Source organism: Camelus dromedarius, chromosome 34, assembly GCF_036321535.1.
Source record: "Camelus dromedarius isolate mCamDro1 chromosome 34, mCamDro1.pat, whole genome shotgun sequence".
NCBI lineage: Eukaryota > Metazoa > Chordata > Mammalia > Artiodactyla > Camelidae > Camelus > Camelus dromedarius.
Window position 1 is genome coordinate 1,748,007 of NC_087469.1, and position 26,923 is coordinate 1,774,929.

Genomic DNA, 26,923 nt, shown 5'->3' on the forward strand with positions numbered 1-26,923 from the left:
TATAAAAATGGCTTTAGGATGTTTATTTTTATAACATATGCCTTTTTATTCTGAAATCATCTTGGAAGAGAACAACCATGCCTTTCTATTTATGTTGTTTCTCTAAAGTTCAGTAGAAGGTGAAAAATTTACAAGACATAGGTCTAAAATTGAGATAAATGCTGATCTTTTAAATCTATAATCCTATGCAAGGGTGCCCTGTCTGAATTACAGTTTAAGAGTTAATAGACTGTGATGACTCAGAGCTCTAAATGACATCAAGTCCTCTCCTTCACTAAGAGAACCGCAAAAGGGAATCAAGAATTTAAAAAGCTGGGAATTTGGTCAGATCAATGAAAAGTGGCAAGATGCAATCTGCCTTCCTTCAAAATCCTAGTTGCATCATGGTTCATGGAAGCTGAGCAAAAAACCCGGAGGTCAAACAATATTTTTAAAAAATAACCCACATGCATTTTATAGTTTAGCTCAACATTTAAACAAATTAAAATTAATATGGGTTTTTTCATATTATTCTGAAATACCATCTCTATGCTCATCATATTTAGAATTTCGAGACGGCTTTTATTTGTGTTTGTCCTTTCCATACAGCTTTACTGAGCCTGCGTGCCTTCTGCACACCAGGCACTGTTTTGAGTGCTTTGGAGGAAACAAATATGACTGAGACGGCGACCCTGTTCCCTGGGAGGCTTTACTATAGGAAACATTAGACAAAGAGCCAAAACGCCAGCCGCGACGACGTGGTAAGGACAACACAGAGGTGTAAGTAAGATAAGCTGAAAATGCAGAGGGGCCGGTGAGCACTTCCTGGGGATGAACAGGGAAGGCGAGGGGCAAAGAACAGCCTGAGCACAAGCCTGGAGTGAGAAAGAGGAAGGGAGGCTGCGAATTGGCAAGTAATTCAGTTAGCCTGGAGCCAAGAGAGTGTGCCAGATTGTACAGATTCTTTCCAGAGCCCTGTGGGGCTGCCGGCCTCAGGGTGCCCCCACACAGCTCAACACTCTCATCAGCTCACCAGGCCCCCGGTCTGACTTGGAGAGAAGGCAGCAGGCTGCGGAGGGCAAGAATCAGCTTCTGAGGGTGGCAGGAGGCTGGAAGGTGCAACTTTAGAGGATGCTCAGACCACAACAGGGGCAGAGTGTCACCAAGTGCGAGGGTGTGCTGTGAGGAAGGATGCCCGCTCCCTGACAGCATGCAAGGCCACGGGTGCCATGTGGATTTCAGTAGCAGGTGTAGGACTCAGGAGGCTTGGAGGTCCAGAGTCTCTTGCCTTAAAGTTAATCTTTGTGTCTGATATGAACGGCTTCCACTTGCAGAGTGAATAAAAACAACAGTGCAATCATGAAAGGTATGCTGGTTAAAGTCCTCCGGGCTTCGTGATTCAAGGGACACAAAGCTATCTCTTCTGCATCTGCTCTCAAGTCCTACTGATATCACGCAGTGAACATCTCTCACACGCACTCTCACTTCTCCAGCGGTGGGCAGAGCAGCTTCTCAGCCTCGGCACTGCTGGCATGTCTTCAGTGTAGTGGTTTGTCACATGCATTAGGTGACATCTAGCATCATCTCTGACCCTACTCACTACATGCAAATAGCACCCACCTTTCAGCTGTGAAAACCAGAAATGTCTTCAGACATTCTCAAATGTCTTTTCGGGGGCAAAAATGCCCCTGGTTGAGAACCACTAAGCTAAAGTACTTTTTCTAAAATAAAAATCTGATTATGTTGCTTCTCTGTTTAATGGAAGAATTATATACAATACACACATACACACAGGCATGAAATACACCAAACTATTAATGTTTGCCCAGGTCAGTGGGCTGGGAGTGATTTTTATCTGATATGTGTATTATATAATAAAGAAATATGCTTCTGTATATGAAATATGATATAGATAATAAGGAAAAGAATGGTATTATTTGGAAAAGCGATTAAAGGCTCCCCGCTGTCTACAAGCCCAAGTCCAAGCTCCTTAATTGCACGTACAAGGTCCCCAAGCTCTGGCCTCTGCCAGCTGCTGCCACCCCACCTCCTTCCAGTCTCACCTTACATGGGGTCACAGAACCTCGGTGACCCACATGAGTTCCTGCTTTTTTCCAGTCTCTGTATCTTTGCTGTGTCATTCTTTCTGCTGGGTGCAATCTCCTGACTTGTAGTTCCCTAGCTCAGTCCTCTGTGGCCTTCAGAAATCAGCTCTCCTTTTCCAGAAAGGTTTCTGGATCCGCCAGCCTGAGTTAAGTGCTTCTCCTCTGCTGTTCTCCTGGCAGGAGTACCGTGTATTGACCACAGTACTCACTACCCTATACCACAATCATCAGAGTCCTCGGATGTCGGCCAGGACAGATGGCATCCCCATGTGAATTCTACAGGGATGCCTTTCCTCAAGATCCTTACTGTCATTTGCCAGAAAATCGCCACCACGAACACACAAATCCATGAAGACCATGATGTGCTCGGCACTTCCCAGAGTTCCGTGGTGCACCTCCTGCCCGACCACATGCAGCATCGGGTGTCCCTCCTAGATTCTAAAGTCCTCCAGGCAGGGACTTTGCCTTATTTTCACAATTTTATCTCTACCAAGAGACACGGTATCTAACCCGGATTAGACTTTGATAAATAAATGAAAGAGAAGTCATCTCCTCAGCTATTAGAACCATGCCAGGAATTTGACGGCCCTCCCCACTGTGGGGGTAAGAAGCTATGCCACCCAGGTTCCCAAGCCTGGATGAGCATCCAGACATCCTGGAGATTTAAACCTAAAGCGCCCCACTTCAGACCTGAATCAGAATCACAAGGCTGGGGACTGGTAATGTATCACTATTTTAAAATGTTGGTGAGATTCTAATGATCAACCAGCTCAACTGGGAACCACTCCCTTTGCCTTGCGTCTCCTCCTGTCACCACAACCCTACTGTCGATCCGGGGACACCACGCCTGGGATCACTGGAGGAGCACTTCCAAACAAGGATCCTGCTTCCTCGGATTTCTCCTTCTACCTAGGTGTCTTGCATTCCTGTGCCGTCCAACTCATGCCTAGGCTCTCAAGCAGGAGAAAGGAAGACGATATAGTGGGACATTTGGAAAGAGGTGGGGAGGGAGAGGGAGAGGAAAAGGGAGAGAGGCGGGGAGGGGGAGAGAGAGAGAAAGGGAGAGAGAGAGAGAGAGAGAGAGACAGAGAGAGAGGAATGGAATCCAGGAAAAAGAAAATCTGCTTTTTTAACTTTCCGAAATAGTATTTGACCTTTTTGCTCATGTAAACTCAGGTCGAAGCTGGGCTGCTTCAGCTGTGTACAGCCTATGACAGATCAGGCAAATCTGGGCATGTCTGAATGAGACAGGAGGGAAGGGTACAGGGCACTGCCATTAAGGAATGACCCAGCAATTAACACCAAGGTGGCGGACAATTAAACTCCCAACAGACCTTGAGGCCCAAGATGGTGGGAGATTTGACTTCCAGTGGACCTCGAGCTTCATTACAGGCTCTCTGTAACACATCAGCGTGGGGAATGACACTCCCACAGGTGCCATGACGGTTCCGAGGCTGATCATAAAAGGTCACAAAGTGGGTGGTGGCCCAGTTCCTGGGAATGAAACCCAGCCTTTTCCCCAAAGTAGCTGGAATGGTCTTCCTGCTTGTTAGCATATGAACTTACCGGGCCCATAAAAACTAACAACCCCCACACCTTGTGACCTTCTCTTGCCTTCTGGGACAGCCTGCACTCTGTCTGTGGAGTGTATCTCTCTGAATAAGTCTACTTTTACTCAACTGCGGCTCACCCTTGAATTCCTTCCTGTGCAAAGTCAAGGACCCACACTTGGTGGGGTGCGTCCCAGGGACTCAGCTGAGACCTGGGACATGGCCGTCTTCTCATGCCCCATTTTCCTGTGTCTTGAAGAGCAGCGAGGTGGACCTACCAAAACTCTTTGCATCTGGAGGTAAAAAAAATCATCCTGAAGGAACAGGGTAGGGGACAGACACACACTCACTCTCTGGCCACAGCTCTGCAGTGAGCACTTGCTATGTACTACGCACTGTGATAGTCCTCAAAAGAAAGACGCCAACTTGAATTTAACTGTCCATGCTACTCATGAGCCTGATGAACTAGTTCTCTTTTGCTTTCACTCTGGGACTCCAACAAAGGAAAGAGTAGAGGAGGGAAAGGTCCATATCCCCAAAGTCACCATATTGAACTGGTGGCACATGGCTTCACAGCTCTGAGGACGTGTGAGGACATGGGAGTGAGTGGCCCCCTTGGAGGGACGACTTCACTGTGGAGTGTGTTGGAGCATGGATCAGAGGGTGTCTGTCACATCACCCATTCATGGTGGGAGGGCATCGGTGGAATAATGTGGGTCTGGAATAAGAAAAAAAAATAACTGTAGGTGCTACTTGACAGCCAGGAAGGCTGCATTTATAAGCTCATGACGTACACTATTAGGCACTTGCTGAAATTGCCAAACTCTGTGGAAGGCATTTGTGAGGCAATGGAGTTGCAGAAATTCTGTGGTATGGACTGAGCACCATAGGACGCAGGCAGTAAATGCCCCGAAACAAGGCACAAGGAAACACGACATACAGGGAAATGTTGGGGGAAATATATACGCAATCCAGTCCTCAATACCCGAGGGCTCCAGGAGTCAACTCACTGCGGACAGAACCGCTAATTGGCTGAATCCGCAGTTACGGAGGGCTAACTGTACATTTTGTATAAGATACTTAAGCTTCCGTGGGTTTTGGTATCCCTGGGGATGGGGGGCGTCCCACAACCAATGCCCCACAGATATGAAGATAGAATTGTACATGGCGTACTTTTCTTTTCTTTTTAATATTCTTTTTAAAATCATTTTAAAATATTTTGCTTATTTATTTATTTATTGTTATTGTTGTCTTTTTGTTTTGGGGGGAGGTAATTAGGTTTACTTATTTATTTTATTTTATTTACTTATTTATTTTAATGGAGGGACTGGGGATTGAACCCAGGACCTCAAACATGCTAAGCATGCACTCTACCACCTCCTTCCCTATGTGTACTTTTTTTGACTTTATTGTGTAACAGTAAATAAATTAAAACATTCATGGAAATTTTTCTTTGTTCTGGGGTTAGGGTAGAGTTACAGAGGGTGCAGTTCAATCATTTACAAATAGATTTAAAATAATAATGGGAAAATTTGGGAAGTGCATAAATTTGGGAGGAGAAACCAGTCATATCTGAATCAGAAATAACAAAACATACTGCCTTTTTATGAATTAATGAAGTCACTATGATCCTATGGCTTCCTATCCACTGATAATAGAAAATCGAAGCTTCAACATACCGTACACTTATATTGGCTGGGCCTTTCTAAAGTGAATACGTATATCTAGTGAAATAATGGTCTCTTTTCTTTTGAGGAGAGTTACCCATTGTCCAGTGTCATTTCTCAGTTAAATCATAGCTTAAAAAGAGGAAAAGAAAAAGACAATGGTAAAGAAATTTCTCTGATACTCAAGTCCTTTAGGGCTGAATAGAGGCTTTTTGCCGAGAGGGGTTGGCTCTCTCGCTGTGATTTCCAGAGCAGCCTCTAAACCGCCTTGCTGACTCGTTCTCCGGAGCACCGAGTGTGACAAAATCCAGCCTTGATGGCTTCAGCAAGTAGAAACCTGACTGCTGCCTAACACAGGATGACTGTGCTTCCCCCGGGGCCCTTTGTCAGCCCCTCCCGCTGCGCTTATGGGCAAGGAGGAGCTCCTGAACCGAGTCTGTATTCTGAAGCTTGATTGTGTATTTCGAAAAGATCAGAACTGCCAAAGAAAGTTAGGCTCTGCTTTAGAGAAGAGAGCCCCTCCGAACGTGTGACAGGCGATTTAAATTCCTACCGTAGTACCCATAGTATAACAACCCTCCTCTCCCGGTCCAACACGCACATAGTCACATTCCGGATTTATACCCAGATATTTAGGTCATACTCATATTTTAAAATAAAAAAGGGTGTACTTTTACGTTTTATCTTCTGGAACCTCTTAGCAGCAAAAACAAAACAAAACAAAACAAAACAAACAAAACAAACAAACAAAAAAACCCCCCAAAAACCAAAAAAACAAAAAACAAAAACAAAAACAAAAACAACCCAGTGCCTTCGTTATATTCGGCACCAGCACAATTACTCCCACTTATGGTCTGAACATAAAATGTATTGGAGGGGAAGGGTATAGCTCAGTGGTAGAGTGAGTGCTTAGCATGCACGAGGTACTGGGTTCAATCCCCAATATCTCCATTAAAATAAATAAGCCTGATTACCTCCCCCTTCCCAAAATAAAGTAAAATAAAATAAAAGGATCGTCTCAATCCCTTTAAAAATGTATTTAAAGATGACACATTCTAAAAACTGCTAAACACACACACATATGCTTACATTTGTTTCATTTTTGCATGCTGTGTCTGGTTAAAAGACAGCTACAAGTAATTTTGTTACAGAAGAACAGTGGCTGAACAGAATTTTGCAAGAGTTTCAATTTTTTCCATTTGGTCTATAACCAAAATACATGATACCTTGAATGAAGATTATAGATCTTTTATCTTCTTTGGTCCACTTTTGCAGCAATTTGCAATATGAGCTTGGAAATAACTTGTCAATAAAGTCAACAGTTTCCACAACTTTTTCTACATTTGACTAATGTTAGATTGTTCAGCTATATATAAAATACTCTGCCTTAGAGAAAATCACCTGAAACACAAATTATATCCTAAGTCCCAGCTCCCCACACGTTAGGAATGTTTGTTTTCTCCTTAAAAAAATATTTCCTATAAAGGAAATACTCCTCAAGTTTAAATTCCCAAATGAGAGAATTACTAGTGTTTCAAAACATTTTTTTCCTTTTTCTTTTTTACAAAGAAAAACAACTCACCTATTTGAAGAATATTTCCTTGGAAGTGACTCTGGTAGAAACAATCACATAAATCTACATTTTGTTCAGCTGTTCATTATTTCATCAAAGACAAAAACAGCCTCAGGGGAAAACTGGAAGCAAAAACCCTTCCATTCCTGCAAGAGGGGAGGACAGAGCTGGGCTCCAAGTCCGGGAGCCTCATTACAAGCCTCACCAGCTGCTGGCTGCCTACTGTTTTTCAGCAAGAGTGACCTCCAACACCTTTAGTTAGCGCTGCAATGCACGCTTAATGGCACACACAGAACACGTCACGTGCCAAGCCAACACCTTAAGAGGGTGGGAAGCTTTTCAACCAGGAAGACGGGCTGAAAATATTTAGCAGTCAGCTTGATTGGAAGCAAAGCCTTGTTTGTTTTTCACAAAACAATCCAACAACGTAATGAGTCAAGTTGAACTGATTTACACAGTTCTCAACTGGGAGCCATCTGGAACGATGCCTCCTTTGCCCCCAAAGTTTCTCCTCCTCCACCTTCAGTTTAAATTCTGGGCAGCTACATCAGAACAGCTGCCCTCAATATTTCTAATGGTGGTAATATTTTTTTGCTCTCTGTTTCCAAATTCAGTTTTTCTCTACTCTCTGCTCATCTCATTTACACTTGTTTACTCTTTATATCCCATCTCTCCTGACACATATACTCCCCAAAGAAGGAGTAGTTTCAATTTAAATGTATCTTCCCAACCAGGGCATAGACCAGGGTCTTGGGGCAATGGAGAATCTGTCAGTAATTATTTCCCAACATTTAACCCATCGCTCACCAAGTCCACTTCCTGAGACCTGTGCAGTTGCTTAGAAGTTGCAATTCAAATGAGCCCGGTTTTATGGTTTCTTAAGAACTTTGCTCAGTCCTGTTTCCTTTGTTACTATCTGAAATTAAACTCTAAGAACAAACATTAAACATTATGAACACAAAACAGGCTGCTGGCCTCTGGTATCAGATAACGAATTAGCTGTCACATGATCGAAATTTAACTCACCCTTTCTGTCCCAGTGATTGAAGCTTTGAAGTTTCCTTTCTGGATTTTCTGAATGAGAACAGGGAAGCAAACGATGATCTGAAGCTCTGCCCAGAAGGCACGGATGTTGGGTTTCTTGGATTAAGGGTATTTTTCGATCTTGATGTTTGTAATTCTGTAGGCTCTAAAAGAAAATTGCAAACATTTTGCATGATTAAAATATTTTCATGAATATATTTATATTCATGTATGACTGAAAAATTGTGCTGTACACCAGAAATTGACACAACATTGTAAACTGACAGCCTATACCTCAATAAAAAAAAAAGGTGGATTAAGGATGGATGGATGGATGGATAGATATGTGATAAAGCAAATATAACAATATGTTATTTGTAGAATTGAGATGGTGAGATCATTTCAATTTTTCTTGATGTTTAAAGTTCTTTGTAATAAAATGTTGCAAAAAATAAAAAAAAAATTTGCAGGTAACTATATCTCGGAGGACTAAGGCCTCCCACCCCCGCCCCCCATAGAACCTAGAAATTCAACAGGCATCCCCACGTGAAGACGTCAGAAATCAGGGCGAGTCCTCTGCCTCTGACGGTTCTGCTGAGTGGAGAAAACCCTCACAAAGGGGAGGGAACCTTTCAATACATACTGTGCACTGCAGATCTGTAGAATGTCCCTCCTCTCACTCTCAATGTGTCTTCCCCAAGGCTATCCAAAACCAAAGGTAAGGTGTCAGGGACCTCATTCAATTCTCATGCTGTTCTTAACTACCCTGTGCTTCAGAAATTTTTGTTTTGGTGCTTTTAAAACCATACTGATAGATAATGTAACTTTTTATACCAAAGAAAGTAAAGGAAAAGGAAATAAAGCCTTTGAGAGTGTTCTTTATTCCCATCAAAAATCTAGCTCTGTGTATATGCATTTGCTACATATATGGTTTATATGTGGGTATGCATGTAACAGAGATCTGCATAATATATATGTATAGATAACATACCATTTAATATATGAGTATTAATGGAATACTACTCAGCCATAAAAATAATAAAATAACACCATTTGCAGCAATATGGATGGCCCTGGAGAATGTCACTCTAAGTGAAGTAAGCCAGAAAGAGAAAGAAAAATACCATATGATATCACTCATATGTGGAATCTAAAAAACAAACAAACAAAAAAGACAAATGAACTTATGTATGAAACAGAAACAGACTCACAGACATAAAAAACAAACTTATGGTTACCAGGGGGAGAGGGGGTGGGAAAGGATAAATTGGGAGTTCAAGATTTGCAGATACTGACTGGTATATATAAAATAGATAGACAAATTTATACTATATAGCATAGGGAACTGTATTTAATATCTTGTAGTAGCTTATGGTGAAAAAGAATATGAAAACAAATGTATGTATATTCATGTACAACTGAAGCATTGTGCTGTACACCAGAAATTGATACAACATTTGTAAACTGACTATACTTCAATTAAAAAAAATTGGTCATCAATGAAAAAAATATGAGTATTAAAAATCCTAAGACAAGATCAACATATACCAAGTCCATCACACTGTAATACTTTTAGACATACTAAGTTTATAAATGTTTGAGGAATTCAAGGTAAAGGGAAAGTCACAATGCTATATATGGGGTGAATCTAAAAATCTGACTTGTGAATCTTTTTAGATACATTTCTTTATTATGGGAGTTGCAAAATATTGCCAACACATAAATTTAGAAATATTGTTACATGTTTCTTGATGTTACTAAAGTTAGTAACATATAACAAAAGCAGTCAATGTGACTCTATTAGCAGGAACAATACTTTATATTGTTACAGTATTTTAAATTTCTAATGTACTTTGTTATTCTCAAATAGTCTTGAGAAAGCAGGTTTTATTATCCTCATTTATAGATTAAAAAAAAATAAATGATTTTTGAAGGTAAAAGAAATGCTGAAAGTCACAGAGTTGGAATGTCCAAGGAGGGCATTTGTTTGAACTCATTTATGGGGCTTAAGTTACCAAAGTACCAGAAGGGTGGTGGCTCCCCTACCACTTTCCCCCTCCCTCCCCTTCTCTTCTCTGTCACCCCCTCCTTCTGTATCATCATCCCATTTAAGTGCTTACTGTCTTAGAGCTCAGTACTTTATACATATAATCTTATTCAATCCTCACATCCTCCTTGAGTTAGGTATTATCATACCCATTTAAAGATGAGAAAATTGAGGCTTATAGGGAATAAGTAACTTGAAAAGAGTCACATGAATTCTGATAGAATAGAGAATGTATAGACTGAGTGGAGATTTGAATCCAGGTCCTTTTGGATACTGACGCTTGTATTCTTAACCACTACACTACCTTGCCTGATTATAAAAACATACCCCCAAGACATTACAGTCATTTTCAGTTTACTCTTTTTATTGTGCATTGTGTTATAAAACTTCCATCCCTTATGATTTAAAAAGTCCTAAACATTGATTGATTAATTTGGAGAACCCATTGAGCCCTTATCTACAATGAGATGCTATAAGGGAAAAAAATGTAGATCTAATTATTTTTTTTCTTACCATTTTCTGCCATCCCCTTCCTCAGCCTGTAAGCAAGTGGTTGCTTTAACATTTGGCTAACATCTGCTTCATTGCAAAACTTTTTTCTTTGAATTTCTTCAAACCATTCACCAGTCACTCCTTGAAGCCATCTGATATCTCTCTTTGTCTTCTGGAGTTTGCTGAAATCAAACAAAAATAATGCACCCTTTAAATTTCTTCACATCAAGTGCAAACTCACGTGATGAGCCAAATTTTGCCTAGCGGAGGCGCTGTGTGATCTCTGAGTCCCGGGCGAAAACTGGATGTAGCTGGAGTTTCCTTTTTACCACTGTGTATATATATCTTGGCTGTATTCATATAAATATAATGACAATTTAAAAGTCTTTGCTAGTAGTTGAAATTATCAAGTTGCTGAGGACATTGTGGGTTGAGCATAGTGCCAATTTGACCTAATAATGCATTTGAATGATAGATATTTTAATGACATGGAGAAACTAGAGTATTCAAGTTCTGATTACTCGTTCATTCATTCATTCATCCATTCGTTCTTTCATTGTTTAGATGTTTACTGAGCAATGTTTATCAGCAGGTCCCTGCTTAGGCCATGGGGATTCACCAGTGACTGACTGTAACAGACAGGGCCCTTACTTGCCCATCCCACGGTCAAAGATCAAAGCTTCCATGCAGAAAAGAAACTGTTGAATGCAATGGTCTTAGGTCGTGGAATTCTTTAAACACAACACCACAAGAGCCCATGAATGAGGGCGCAGCTAATGCTCAGCAGTGAGGGACAGTGTACTTTGAGATGGACAGGAAGAGCCAGCCTAAGCAAGATGTGACGGACCCAGGCTTCCAGAATGCCAGAACCACAATTCTGCCATTATTTCTTTTTCCTTCTTCCCTGCCCCTTCTTGCTTAGTCTTCTCTCAAATGAATATGCTGCTCTAAGCCCTTAATTAAATCATTGGTTTTGATTTTTTTTTTAAAGCAGATCATTTTGCTCCATTCAAAAGGACCCTAGATCTGTCTGGAAATGAGAGATGTTTAATCCAGAGGGAGACAGCCCTGGACTGAGGCCAACAGAGCAGAAAGGGGAGTCTGGAGAACATAATGGCACATCTCAGCAAGCGGCCAGCTTGACAAAGCGCTGACAAAAAAGCCAGGCTGATTGTTGGGCTCCCAGCTCGCGAAGTTCTGCTGTTTTGGAAAGAATTTCATGTGACTCCATGGGCGCCCTTTATCCAGGGTCCTCTGGGAAGCTCAAGTGTTGGAGACTTGGTGTTACTAAGAAAGCAGTAAGCCAGACAGCTGCAGAGTCGCTCATTTGGGGTTAAGGGCAGTGAACTGTGGTGGTTGCAAGTCCGGCTCCTGCTTGGGGCTATGATACTGTCATTTTAGCAAATAATTGAGAGGGAAGCCAGAGGCCATCCTGCCCAGACTTGCATTTTGAAAAGCAGTCATCACGTCTGGGCCACATACTTTGCATTGGTGCCTCCCCTTATGCCACCGCCACCCCTGTGCCAGGTCACTCCTGTCTTGACTGCTACTGCTCTTACTGACAGACTAAGAGACCACAAATACCCGCTTCTAACCAGCGCTCGCTGCCTCCGACTTATTAACTCCTCATGTGTTAATGCCCCACATTTGTACATGACTTCTGCTTTCTCAAAACCCTCCCAAATCATCAGACTCCAACATTCAGGACCATCCAGCCCACCTACTCCTCCACACACCCTTGTCACTTCAGAGGACAGTCGAGCTACCTGACTTAGGAACATTCTAGTAAACATAACTTTATTATTTTTTCGCTAAAGGCACGATGTAACATTGACTCTCTTTTACAATAATCACACTCCATTTAATTTCATCTCACTCATTCCATTCTTGCATCACATCCGTCACCACCAGTTTCTTTTTTAACGTCTGGCCAGTGAGGTCAGAAATCTGTACCTCTATGTGAATACTCACACAGTGTGTGAATTCTACTCTAGGAAATAAAACTTAAGAAATGCCTCCCTGCCCCCTGCGAAGTACATAAACTGAACATTATGCAGTTGCTAAAAATAATTACTCAGGTAATGCAGCATCTTGGAAAAATGCAAGTGATATAAAATGAAGCAGAAAAAAACGAAAGAGAACATTTTATCTATGTTTGCAGCTATGTGAAAATGATATGCCCTCTCGCACACACTAGGGAAAAAAATCAAAACCCCTCATCTCTTAGAGTAAAATAATTACAGGCATCAATCCCACTTCTAGCTTTTTAAAAATTATTTTTATTCCATAAGGACAATATGTGGACCTATTTTTTCTTTTTGTTTAATTGTGACTTTTAAATTTATATTAGTTTTATTATAATTTTTCTTATAGAGAAAATATCAGTCATATTTTCACAATCCTGAAGCAATCAATATTACTCTATTTTTCTTCTCCATTTTTCACATGACTGTAATAAAGTTTATGAAATATACATTTGTGGAAGGCCTCCTACAGAGAAGATGCAGCGATACAATGGTGAGCAGAGCAGATATAAGCTCCTACCCTAGAGAGCTTACCAGCTAATTGGAGAGACAGATGTGAGCCCAGTAATGATGAAAATGTAAGTAACAAAGAGTGGTAAGTACGATTTATTCATTCAACACACGTTTGGACCCTGGACAAAGAGCAGTGAACCAGTCAAGTCCTGGCCCTCATGGAATTTACATTCTGCTGGCGCAGGAGTGGGGGCAAATAATAAAAAATTAAATTGGGGAAAATATATATATATATATAAAATGCTATGAGAACATATAACAAAGGGACCTGGTTACGTGAAGCAGAAGCAAAGACTTCCCTAAGAAGATAACATATGGCCTGAAGGATGAGGGATGAAGCAAAAAGGTAGTGGTTACATGGTTCTGGGAGAGAGTTTTCCAGGCCGAAGAGAAGCAGCTATGGAGCAAGTGCGCCCCAAGGAAAGAAGCGAGGAACTGAAACGAGGCTGGCCTGGCTGGAATGTGGACGTGGAGAAGACTAACTGGTGAGGGGGGCAGGGAGCAGAAAGGCAGCTAGCTGCTACATCATGCAATATTTGGGGTTGGGTTAAGCAATTTGACCTTTAGTCCTGGAGCAATGAGAAAGCATTATGACTTGGCAGGGGCATGACATATGAGATTTGCACTTTCAAAAGATCATCCTAGACTAAAAAGCGTCTGCACGGCAAAGGAGATCAACTAAATGAAAAGGCAACCTACTGAAGGGCAGAAAATATTTGCAAATCATATTATCTGATAAGGGGTAAATTACCAAAACATATTTAAAAATTCATACACTTTAATAGCAAAAAACCCAAACTATTTGATTAAAAAATTGGCAGAAGATTTGAACAGATATTTTTCCAAAGAAAACATATAGATGGCCAACAGGCACATGAAAAGATGCTCAGCATCACTGATGATGAGGGAAATGCAAATCAAACCACAATGAGATATCACTTCAGACCTGTCAGAATGACTACTATCAAAAAGATGAGAAAGAACAAGTGTTGGCAGAGACAAGAAGAGAAGGGAACTCTCATGCAGTGTTGGTTGGAATGTAACCTGGTGCAGCCACTGTGGAAAACAGTATAGAGGCTCCTCAAAAAATTAAAAATAGAACTACCATTTGATCCAGCAATTTCACTTCTGGGTATTTATCTGAAGAAAATGAAAACACTAATTCAAAAAGATATGTGCACTCTCGTATGCACTGCAGCATTATTTTCAATAGCTGAGATATGGAAACAACCTAAGTGTCCATCAATGAATGAATAGAAAAAGAAGATGCAAAATATATACACATATATGAAGGAATATATGTATATATATGTGTATATAATGGAATACTATTCAGCCATAAAAAATAATGAAATCTTGCCATTTGTGACAACATGGATAGACCTTGAGGGCATTATGCTAAATGAAATAAGTTAGACAAAGACAAATATATGACCTCATTTATATGTGAGATTTAAACAACAACAACAACACAAACAAGCTGATAGATACAGAGAACAGACTGGTGACTGCCAGGAGTAGGGGGTGACGGGGTGGGACAAATCAGTGAACATGGTCAAAGGTACAAAATTCTAGTTACAAAATAATCAAGTCATGGGGATGGAATGTACAGCCTGGTGACTATAGTTAATAATACTGTATTGAATATTTCAAAATCACTAATAGAGCAGAGATCTTAAAAGTCCTCATCACAAGAAAAAACATTTTGTAACCATGTGTGGTAATAATGGATGTTAACTACACTTACTGTGGTGATCATTTCACAATATATAAAAATATTGAATATTATGTTGTACACCTGAAACTAATGCTGTAAAATAATTTTTAAAAAAGTTTTTAAACTAAAGAATAATGTCAAATATACCTCAATAAGTTACAGTTTTTTGTGGGTTTTTTTTTTTAAAGATCATCCTAGCATCAGGTGGAGACAAGATTCCAGCGGAAAATAGGAGAGAGTAGTCAGGGTACTTACAGGGTCTAGGAGAGCGAGGGGTTTGCTTGGACCAGGATGGCAGTGGTGAAGTGGAGGAAAAGTAGAACGCGTTCAGAGCTACTTAGCGGGTAAAACTGTCCACCAAGTGATGAAGTAACTTTGGAGGGTTAAGGACAGAGACACGTTAAGGAAGATTCCGCAATTTCTGATTTCCATAGGTGCATAGAAGATCAGATAATGGGTATATAATCTTCAAAAAAGTTATACACAAAATACCTACAACATTACTTATCTTTGGAGTAATCATTAAATATTTGCATAATATTCAAACTGCTATGATTTCCATGATTTACTTACTAAATAAACTCCAGTGCAGAACATTGTGATTTTCCCTAATAAATATTGCTGTAATAAACATCAGTGCACATTTTCTATTTTCACAGTGACTCTGACAGACACTGAAGTAGAATTATTGCCTCAAAGAGTCAAAACATTTTTGTGATTCTTTATACACACAACCACAATGCTTCTCAAGATGGCTATAGCAATGTTACTCATGCCAGCAGTGTACACACTTGGAAGAGTAAATATTATCATTTTGAGTATTTTTATGTTCTGAATGTAACACTTTCAAGGCATGTTTATAACTGCGGGCAGCTGTTTGTTTCTTCTAAGAATTTTTGTTTCCTTTTCTTAAAAAAATATGCTACATTTCTTTGGTAAGTGATGATGTTTGAACACCTTCCCATATGTCTGTTTACTAATTATATTTTATGTTTTGGTAATTGTACATTTTATCAGTTTGTAAGTCAATGCCTTAGAGTTTTTCACTGGAATTGGTATGTTTAATATTGGCTTTATTCCTTTGGTAACTATGTAAGTTGAAAAAGCTAAAGCTCTAAACATTCTTAGAAAGAATGAACAGTACATATATGTAAATTAAAAAATAAATGTATGGTAAAAAAAAAAAGATCTATGAAGCCATGACAGGCATGGAAGAAACTTAAAAGACATATTACTTAAATGAAAGAAGCCGGTCTGAAAAGGCTACAAACTACGATTCGAACCAAATGACATTCTGGAAAAGGCACAGCTACGGAAACAATAAAAAGATCATGGTGTCCAGGGGCTTGGGGAGAGGGAGGGAGGAATGAATAGATGGAGCACAAGGGATTTTTAGGGCAATGAAAGTATTCTGTAGGATACTATAGTGGTGGCTACATGTCGTTATGCATTTGTCAAAACCCATATAATGTACAACATCAAGAGTGAGCCCTAATGTAAGCTATGGACTTCGGCTGATAATAATGTGCCCATGTTGGTTCATCCATTGTACCAAATACGCCGCACTGATGGGGGATGTTGAGGGTAGGGGAGTGTATATGTGTAGGTGGGGAGGGCTGTGTGCGAACTCTCTGTATTTTCTGCTCAATTCTGTTGTGAACCTGAAACTGTTCTAAAAGAATAAAGTCATTCAAAGAAAAAAAGAAAAAGAAAAAGAAACTCATTATTTTTCTTACTTGCTCTAATTATTTTCCCCAGGTTTCTTTTATTCTGATTAGATTTTGAACACTGAGTTATAGAAACCTCATTCTGATGAGGTCTACGGTGGGTAAAGCATAATTAATCTGTAGTTTATGTTCATTTGTCTCCTGAAGACAATGAGAAATGAAATGCAGAGAGTGGTTATATGTATATAAATGAAAGGGCATGATTTTGAAGAAATTCATGGCTTTTAAAGCAGAAGTATTCCAAGGTTTTCAAGAAAGGGGGTGAACGCCCACAGCCAAGAGAGAAAATTCAAGGGTAAGGCAGTCAGAAATGGCACTGTGTTTACTTAGTACTAAAGAAGTGACACACATAGTTCTGGCCCTTGAAGTAAGGATAACCCTAGGGAGGGATACTATGAATGACATAAAAGTCTAAATACTCTGGGTAACGTAGCTTACCTCCTTAATCTTATATGTAAAGCCCTATGTAATATAGAATAAATACAGCCTGTCACTCATGGTGGTTGACTGAGCTTCTCGTACTAAAAAGAGCACAACAATCTCAAAACCAGTGGTTTAGGCTTAAAAAAAAAAAACCCCAAAATACCAAATCAACTCAACACTAGCAAAAAAAGAAAAAAAAAGTCAGAACATTAAGTAGGGGTGCGTTGATGTGTGAAACTTAAGAAATCAGTGTTAAGTTTCAGCTGGCCTCAGTCTGACAAGAGAGAACATTTTCTCGCTGAGTGGAATTCAAGTTCACGGCCAGCCTGCACAGGGCTCTTCCCAATCTACTTCGGTTTATTATACACTCAGCCAGTCATTTAGAGCATGCAGTCCACTTCATGCCCGTGAGAATAACCTCGGGGTGACAAAGGACATAGGTGTAAGTAAATACAGAGAGAGACAAGCTACCAGCACAGAGCTTGTCTGCTTCATTAGTCCAGCTTGACTCAACACGTCACGAGGGCCTGCTGTCTACGCCTGTGATTTGCTCTTCCCCCCAGGCTGATTAACTTGACAAAACCAAATCAGGTCTTGTCTTGCTGAGCACCAGTCCTCTCTGCTCCATGTCAAAATGCTCTGCTCTCTCTTCTTTCACAGAAATCATAGTCGGCTGTGTCCTGCCTTCAGTTCCATTCCAGCACCTGCCGAATGAGTCTGTCCCCTGAGGTTCCTCCTCCTGACTTAAATTTGTTTTTCTTTATTTTCCATCCTTGAGGACTGAACCCACCTACCCTCTCCTCTTCCTTGTCCTCCCCGCTGCCCCCCCAGCCCTCACTGACCTTTGCTTCTCATTATTTTTTTTTTTTGGTCCACCTTTATTCTGAGCAGGTCTTTGTCCCCATCTCTGTTTTCATTACTAATTAATTACGCACCAACCCCTGAGAATGTGCTCAGTAAATGATACGCAGTTGTCTCTCCGTCTTCCAGTCTTTGGCCCCACCTGTCTGCTCCCCGAGAACCACATCCTGGCCTGCTGTGGAGTTGCCATCAGGTAGTAGAAAGCGCACTGGACGAGGGTCAGGCTCTAAGCTGGGTGATCCTGGCCAAGTGTTTAACTTTCTTGGCTTTGTTTTCCTCATTTGTGAAAGAGGGTTAAATGATGCGGGAGACTGTTTACAAAGCAGGCCCCCACGACTCTGGCTGAAGGTGCCCCCACGATTACGGCTGAAGGTACCGCGCTCTGTGCGGTGATCTTGTCCCGCCGCCCCCTGGGTCTGGGCTGGTCTTGGGCTTGCTTAGAGCACCTGAAAGTGATGACGTGAGCCTGTGAGAGTTCCCAGCCCAGGCCTCAAGAAGCCTGGCAGCCCCTGCCGTCTCCCTCTCGGAATCTGGATCCTCTGGCATGAAGAAGCTCGGGCTAGCCTCCGGGAGGGTGGGTCATAGAGGGAGGGGCCCAGCCGAGCGCTGTCACCAACCGCTGGACGTGGGTGAAGCCCTCTCAGACCATCCGGCCACCGTGCAGCCCGCAGATGGCTGGAGCCAGATGAGTGACCCCGGGCGGTCCCAGCTCAGAACTGCGGGCTAATGATAGAAGTCATCTGAAGCCATTAAGCTTTGGGATGGTTTGTTACGCACAATTTTAAGAAATGGACACAGATGAGATTATCTGGAAGATAACCTTCTGGTCTGAAATGGATGGTCAAAGGACTCATCATTCTCATATCAGAATTAAATCACTGAGAAATCTTATAAAAACTAAAATGAGGTTCAAAGCATAATCAGGTCAATCCTCTTGTCTTCAGGTGATATAAAAGCAATAACAAATGAGGGCAGACACTATGCATGGAGCAGCCACCATCTCCTAGGATTCTGCAGTCATAATGCTGCCCAGATGTGGTGTCCTCACTTACAGAGACCAACAGGAGGGAGCTGTCTGGGATGGAGAGCTGGTATGAGAAGTCAAGCCTCATTAAAAAACCTCCTGACCCATCTCACTGTCTCTGGGGACTACTAATCCCATTAATAAACAATGCAATTGTTTGGAAAGAGGGTGGGAAGGGATAAATTTTGGAGTTTGAGATTTGCAAATGATAACCACTATATATAAAAATAGATTAAAAAACATTTCTGTAGAGCACAGGGAACTGTATTCAGTATCTTGTAATAACCTTTAATGAAAAAGAATATGAAAATAAATATTTGTATATATATGCATGACTGGGACATTATGCTGTACACCAGAAATTGACACATTGTAATTGACTATATACCTCGATTAAAAAAATTTTTTAAAAAATAAACATTGCAATTGATCTAAGCTCAAAATGGCTTTTGCCAATTAAAAAGGTGGCAATGATCCTTTAAATGTGATTGAAGAGAGAGCAGTTAGACATCTTGAAAGCAAACAAAGCCTCTAAGCCAGAAAATAGGAATTATAGTTTCCATTTTCTTGTCTGAAAAATCTCCAATTTCTCAAAATAGTTCGCTTCCCAGCTTCCCTTGCGGAGGGCATCAGGTCCTCTTTTTGCTGTTCTTACCTCCCTTTTCATCTCCTCAACTCACATTTTTTTCCCTCCACTTTTCTTATTTTCTTGGCTTCCATAAATGTATCTGTCTGCTTTCACAGCTGGCCTTCCAGTACATGACCCATCTTATTACACCTTATTCTGCCTTCCAGGCAGCTAAAACTCATGATCTCTATCAACCCTCTCCTCTTGGCTTCAAGGACCAAATGTCCCCCGAATCCCCCACCCTACCCTAGTCTTATGGTTTCAGTCATCAGGGAACCCTAGAACGAATTGTTCCATTACACTGAATCCTGCAAAAGTGGATTTGTTACTTGAATTGTAGGAAATTAAAGCAGCATTAAAATGTTCCTACACAAGAATTCAAACACATTTTTTTGGTTTTATATTGCCTAGCAACCACAACACACAGAAAAGCACATATGAGTGCATGGGGCGGGAACTGTGTCAGAGCCTAAACATTGAATTAGTGTCATAGCAGACATAGGATCAATCTGTCCAAGCAAGGACCTTTCAAACCCTGAAACCCTCAAGGAAACTCAGCATCTTGGGACAGGGTTGTGCCTTTGTTTTCCTGTTCCAGAAAGGTGACACTTCCAGGTCTAGGTTCCCTATCCCTCATACTCCAGCGAAGGCTTTAGGACAACTGCGGTGAGTTATCAGCCAGGAAGGGCAGAGTAAAGAATGCAAAAGCCCTTGTTCAGTGGCTGCACAGGCAGCTTAACAATCCAGGGCCTGGCCTCTCCTCTCCCTGTTTGCACTTCTGAAAGGACTGGGGTTTTTGTTTTGTTTTGTTTGCCATTAAATTTTTTTGCTTGTTTTAATTTTTCCTTTTCTTTCTTTTCTTTATTGAAGTTTAGTCAGTTATATTGTGTCAATTTCTGGTGTACAGTATAATGTCCCAGTCATGCATATACATGCATACATTTGTTTTCATATTCTTTGTCATTAAAGGTTACTACAAGATACTGAACATAGTTCTGTGTGCTATACAGAAGAAATTTGCTTTTTATCTATTTTTATATATAGTGGTTAGCATTTGCAAATCTCAAACTCCCAAAGCCATTCCCAGCCCCTTTCTCCCGGTAACTAAAAGATTGTTAACTATTGAAAGGACTGTTTTTTGACTGCCATTGCCCCTGATATCAAAGCCTATTTTTTGGCTCAGCCCACAGCTGAAATTCAGGAAGGAGCAGGGATTAGAAAAAACGCAAGCAGATGTATTGAAAAAAAATGTGTTCTTTTGATAGTAGTAAAGTTAATCATAGAAGGAAATCTGGAGGAAGGGACGCTCAGTTAAGGAAAAGTGATAAACTAAAGCAGGCAAGAGATAACAAAAACAATAAACCTTGGAACTCAAAAGGTGGCAATGAATAAAGGCACCAGCATTAGAGGCAAGTTAGTTAATGAAGCCTATTTAATCTCCTTGAATGACAGTGACTGAGTTTGCCCAACCTAGAATAAAAGACAACTTTTTCTACATTTTTTAAATTGACTAGTACTGTCTTCTTGGCTGTTTATTCTCCTCTGACATAAAGTCACAACAAAAGGAAAACAAAAATTAAGTAACGTGAAGGATGTGTCATTCCATACTGGTTCAGATCACAGCCAGTCATTTCTTACTGATCAGTCACCCTGAGTGTTAGAGCAGGCAGACAGCCAGGTATAAGCAGAGAAAGGGGGGCATGGGCCAAATGGCAGGAAACCATACATCTTGTCAACCACGGAGGGTCCTTGGGCAAAGAAAAGCAAGAACCTCCAGACTGACAGGAAATCACAGATTTTTGGGGTGACAAGGATCCTAGAGGAAGACAAAGAAAGGAACGAAAAAGCAGGAATCTCTGGCATCCGAATGTAACCTTTTTGCTCATTATACCCTCATTACGATAAAATTAGCCTTGCAGATAAGACATACACATCATGCACCGATGTCATGACACTTCTGATCCAGACTAAACAAGGACAAAAATCCCTCCTCCCTTTGGGAAGGTGGAGTTGGCATGAAAATCAGGGAATACAACCCTAAACCACTCCCTCCTCAATATATATTCATTCATTTTTACACCCCATAAAACCAGCTTGCCAAAGAAACTCAGGGCAGCTACTCACCTGAGTCTGCCCGCTTTCCCCTTGAGAGTGTACTGTTGCTTAATAAATCTTTGCTTTTCTTTCCTGACCTCCACATCTTGTCTCTGAATTCTTTCTGCAATGAGACAGGAACCTACTCTTTGGTAACATAAGGAAGGTGCCACAGCAAAGATGAGCTGTTCACACTGAGGCCAAACTTAGAGTTTAAGTGCCAGCCCCTCATCTGGCCACAGGGCTTTCTGTCTTCCTAGGTTTGTCTTATCTCTTTCTTAATCTATTTATAGCTGTTACCCAAACCACCTGGGAAAGCATCCAGGGTCACCTCTGCATTTGCCAAACTGTATTGAATGACTTGTCATGAACCTGTTTGTTCCACCAGCTGTCAGCCTTCTGAGGACAAGTACCATGTCTCATTTCTTTTGGTTACCCGAGGGCCTCGCACCGTCTGTGACCCAAGGTCAATCAATACGTATTTGCTCAACTTTGGGGGTAATGAATGAGTTCTCCATTCATCACTGTGAAGCCATTCAGTCAATATCGGATGTAAGAGAGAGGGGTGATCCTGCACACACAAAAATCATGTTTGTAAAAAGTAATTTCCTTAGGAAAGCTGGTCAGAGCTAAGGTTTGTACGGTGCTGATTCTAAGCCAGGCGTGATTACTTCCATCAGCCAACTGAATCTTTACAAGAACTCTATGAGTTAGGTATTTTTATTCCATTCTACCAATGAGGAAATTAAAATGCTGAGAGGCTGAATCACTGTCGGACAGACTCGTTTGAATGCTGCCCCTGATCTTTATTAACTGTGTGATTTAATCCTCTCTGTGCCTCTGTTTCCTTATCTGTCAAGTAGGGATAAGAATAATAACAATATTTCATGTTTTTTTGGGGTGAGGATTAAGTGAGTTAATGTGAGTTAAGGCCCATACACCTGTTCTGGCACAAATGAAGTGCTGAGTGTGATCCGTGAAATGCACAGGACAGGTGGTAAAGGGGCAGATGGATGGAGAGCAGGGTGGGAACTTGTGTGTTTCCTTCCCCAGCACAACAGAGGTGGGTGGAGGGCAGTACAGGGAATTGCCCTAAGGCTTTTCCTTTTCCTGAGAAACTCACACGCATTCATTGTTCAGCGTGGGCTACCCACCCCTGTTGGATCTCCAAGTTGTACTTAAATTAACAGCAAGATTGTGAGAAAACCAGACTTGGCAGTGCCGACTTCACAAACACTGCCTGAATGCCACGCTCAAGATGGGGAGAGACTGGGTCAGGCTCATTGCCGCCACTGCACTGGCCCCCACGCTGCTCCGAATGCACTGGCAGATGCCAGGGGTTGGGTACATGGTTGCTAAGGATACGGAACTTATTTTAGTAAAAGACCTCAAAAACATTTACTGTTGTAAACTCTAAGGCAAATATACGTGAACTGAGCACTTACACTTTTATTTATCTGAAACCTGATTCCAGTCTAAGTTTAAAAAGTAACTATTCACTCATGGAGTCAATGAATTTTTTTTTTGAGTACTTATTATGTTCTAGGCACTGTTCTGGAAGCTTGGAATACCTCAGTACACAAAAGAGACAGTGCCAAGCCTTCCTGGAGCGTGTAGACTTGCAAATAGTAGTATTTCCATGGCCACTGATTTGGCCCAAACCACCACCATCTCTCACCTGGACAAGCACAGGAACCTTACTTGTCCGCCTGCTTCCACTCTGACCCCCTCTTCCATCCAGGCTCCACACAGAAGTCAGAGAGACATTTTAAAAATGTAAGTTATGGCAGGCGTCCCACGGCCTTGCTTAAATCTCTCAGGTGCTTCCAGTCATGCTCAGAATTCCAAACTCGATGGTCCTCAAGTCTGTGCAGTGTCTGCCCTCTGCCTTTCCCACCACTCTTCTCGTCCGTCTCTCCCCACCACTCAGCACTTGGCCGTCTTTCTGTCCCTCCAACCAGCCAAGCTGGTTCGCACTTGGCTTTGCATCTGCCGTCTCCTCCACCTGGAATGCCCTTCCCTGTTTTGTCACATGGCCATTCCTTTGTATCATTTTGGCCTTAGCGAAAATGTCCCATCATTAGAGTGGCCTTCCGTGATCCTCTACAGGGAACTACAGTCACTCTCTATCAAGTTGCTTGATTTACTTTTCTTAACCTCATTAATCATCTTATGAAATCATCTTCTTCATTTCTTTACCCTTTTACTGATTAAAATATAATCCACAAGAACAAAGACCTCGCCTGTCCTGTCTTGTGGAACGATGTCTGACATACATCAGGGGGTCAGTAAGCCCTGGGTGAGCACGTTGTGTGAATTTGGGCAACTCTTCTCCCGGGAATAGAATTTCTTCATCTATAGTATAGGGGAGTTGAACTAGAAGCTCTCAAGGGTGCTTTCCTGCATTTTTTCATTCTAAGATTGCTTTTGCTAATATTTCAAGGGATATACCCTTAATAGTTAACAAATCCATCTCTAGTTCTGAGAGCTCATAAGTGTCTGGCTTTGTCTCCCTTGGGCCTCTGTACCTCAGCCCGAGTCCCAATCATTCATACTATTCTCACGTGTGTCAACTGCCCTTTCACTCCCTTCACCCTGTTTTTCTGCTGCTTCACCCTGGATCCATCACGTGATTAAAATAAAATGACCAGAAGAGGATCTGTGAGTCCAAGTTCAACCTGACAATTAGTTTACGGAAGATGAAGACAGTACTCCGTGTTCATCCAGTACCTTCACGAGGCTGCTGAACGTTACGGCAACCGTGCGCCTGCCACGGCCCATCCCTCCCTGAGGGACGCGGGATGTGCACCTGGAGTTAAATGTTGAGCGCATGTTGTGTGACAGCCGCCGTGCTAGGGGCTTCCACATTCATTATGTCATTTACTCACCACGGGCGCCCAGCACGGTAGGCATTCTTATACTCATTTTATAGTAAAAGGAATTGAAACCATAAAACATGAAAAAACATGCCTGTGGTTATAGAGAGGAAAGTGTTAGATTTCCGCTGGCCCTCAGATTCTCACCACCCAGCATGGTAACACGTGTTGAGAGAGTACAGGTATTTTCAGATTATTTTCCTGAATTAGTCGACACTTACTTCTCCTGAACTTTTTTCATGCTAGGTGTCTTGTCATGGGATCGCCAGCTCCCTAAGCAGAGTGCCAGACATTCTGAACACACGATAAACAGTGACTAAATACTTGTTGAAAAGCCCAACAAAGGAATACAAAAGAATTAAAAACTGGAGTTTTTAGGCTTGCTTCTCACTTACACTCTTTACACAGATGCTCAGACAACTTCCACTGAAATTTGTAGGGCAAGGGTTAGTTAATTTAAGTTGGATGTTAGGATTTTACCAGTATAGAGCTGCAGAATTGGATATATGTGCCTCTTGTAAGGCTGTTATTAGCACAACTGCAAAGCAGATTAGAGCCGATAAGTTCTGATCAGTAGATAAAGTATATGATCGCAACATCTTGGATTTGTTTATTATCTTATTCTTTCCACAAGACAAGTGCATCCTAAATTCTGACCACTAGTTATGTACTTAGGTAGCAAGACAACTGTACTTGTGCAAATCGAATGCACCCCTCCTTCATTTTCATGAGTAAGAACGTGGAGCATGTTCTCTCTCTCATATTCAGGCAATTTAGTGCTAATCCTTCTAATGTGTCTGACAGGAAAAAAATACTGAAGGAGAAAGGCTCAGGGGCACCCAGGCAATTCCACAGGGTTGAAGGAAAGTGAAGCCCCCGGAGTTTCATTCCTGCTCCAGGCAGAAAGGTCACAAGACTATGTTAATACCCACAATTCTCATTCTCAACTTAATTCCCCCTCTGTATCATGAAAACATAAAGATGTTAGAAAGTCAACTCAAATCCAACATTTGGAAGGTGGCTTTAACTTTAAGGAACTTAATGTTGCAATTTAAGACTCCCTCCCCAAATTCCCTGTCCACACACCGACCAAATATGTAAGCTCGGGGGTGGGGGGGGGGGGGGAGAAAGATTCCTGAAATGGCTACTTGGTCTTTGCTTCAGAACACAGAACGTTGAGAAAAGGCTTGAGGCTTTCTAAATGCCACCACCATGAATGTACTGCCCTTGGGTGCCCATCAGATGAAGGTTCAGAAAGTCCATGACTTGCAAACCATAACCCACTGGAGGATTCAAAGAAAGTTCACCGTGGACATCAGTTAAAGCTCATTGGTTTGGATTATAATTTGTAATATATTTTCAAAAAGAAAAAAAAAAGATAACCCTTGAAGTAACTCTTATGCAAACAGCTGCTGCATTTCCCAAGCCCTCTGGCAAACCTGCCTCGCAATGATCAACTTGAGTTTAAACTGCTTTTCTCCATCTACTAACCTGACGAACCAACACTCCACCTCCCGAGAAATTCCTGCCGAATCACATCCTACAGGACTTTGCTTTGAACATTTCCCTTTGAATCCTTGTGCTAAATGGTGTCATTAGAATTACTACTCTTCCGATCAGGTATCCCAAACTGTTTTCATATGGTATTATCTCATCCAGAAGAGCTTATAAAGTTTTGTCTTCAGATGTAGTTACATTTATTTGCCCAAACATACTTCTAAGAAATACTCCTAGAGTGAACAATCAGTACCTGGGGTGAAATGAAGTAACGCCAGCAGTCCTAATGCTTGTCTCTACTCCAAATGATGTAACTCATTTATGGGAACTTTACATGTACGTAAAAGATATTTTACTGGTCATATTGTTGTTATATGTTATCGTTTACTATCATTTTAACTTTTAGATTCTAGTATCTAAATTCTTCTTAATAACAAAAAAATTGTGATCATTCTTTATAATGTATTAAACGCTTTATCAAAAAATGCTTTATCATAAAATCTCAATGGATCTTTGGAGAAAAGGCTGAAATGAAGTTTTTGTTACACAATAAAAATGACAGTGTAACATCAGCGACTATTATGCACTTTACATGAATGTCTCAGTGTATCAAGAAGAGGTACAGAACTGTATTCAATCTGTAAACAATCATCCCATTTCTCAAAAATGAAAAGAAATGTCAATATAATGAAGCAGTAATGCCAGGTGTATTTTACAGAAGAAAAGTGGAGATGAAAAGAACCGCTACTCGGTATTGTACGTGGGTGTGGCCCATTCTTTATTAACAATGACCTTAGATTTCAAAAGTCATCATCTATTTGGTTTTGAATCACATTAGCATTCTTTGTAAAAATGTTTGTTCTCTTTCCAGCAGGATCTGATGGAGTAATGTACAGCATAGAAAAATAAATCTGGATAGCTGAGTCCTTCCGTTTTGTTTTGTTTTTGTAAATTCTGGCCCCTTTACTGGTATCCAAAAACACGACTCAATTAAGCCATAGAAGTAATGAATTAAACGTGGTGGTTTGCCTGTCAGAGAGACATGGGCCACCTGTCTAGCATACAGGCAGTCCGTGATGTGCTGGGAGCCTGTTCCACTCATA

The 26,923-nt window shown here is 41.2% G+C and overlaps 1 protein-coding gene across 3 annotated transcripts in view; it reads right to left on the minus strand.

Annotated features, from left to right (window-relative positions):
- Window positions 1–26,923, minus strand: part of EXPH5 (exophilin 5) — a 72,207-nt gene that overhangs the window by 19,822 nt on the left and 25,462 nt on the right. For 2 of the 3 annotated variants that reach the window (XM_031443763.2, XM_010988969.3), the window contains exons 2-3: window positions 10,458–10,618; window positions 7,901–8,063 (exon numbers count right to left, since the gene is read on the minus strand). In XM_031443763.2, coding sequence (XP_031299623.2) covers window positions 7,901–8,063; window positions 10,458–10,618 — 324 coding nt within the window. Of the gene's footprint in view, window positions 1–6,883; window positions 7,175–7,900; window positions 8,064–10,457; window positions 10,619–26,923 lie in introns of those variants that run through there. The other variant, XM_031443764.2, reaches the window with a different exon arrangement.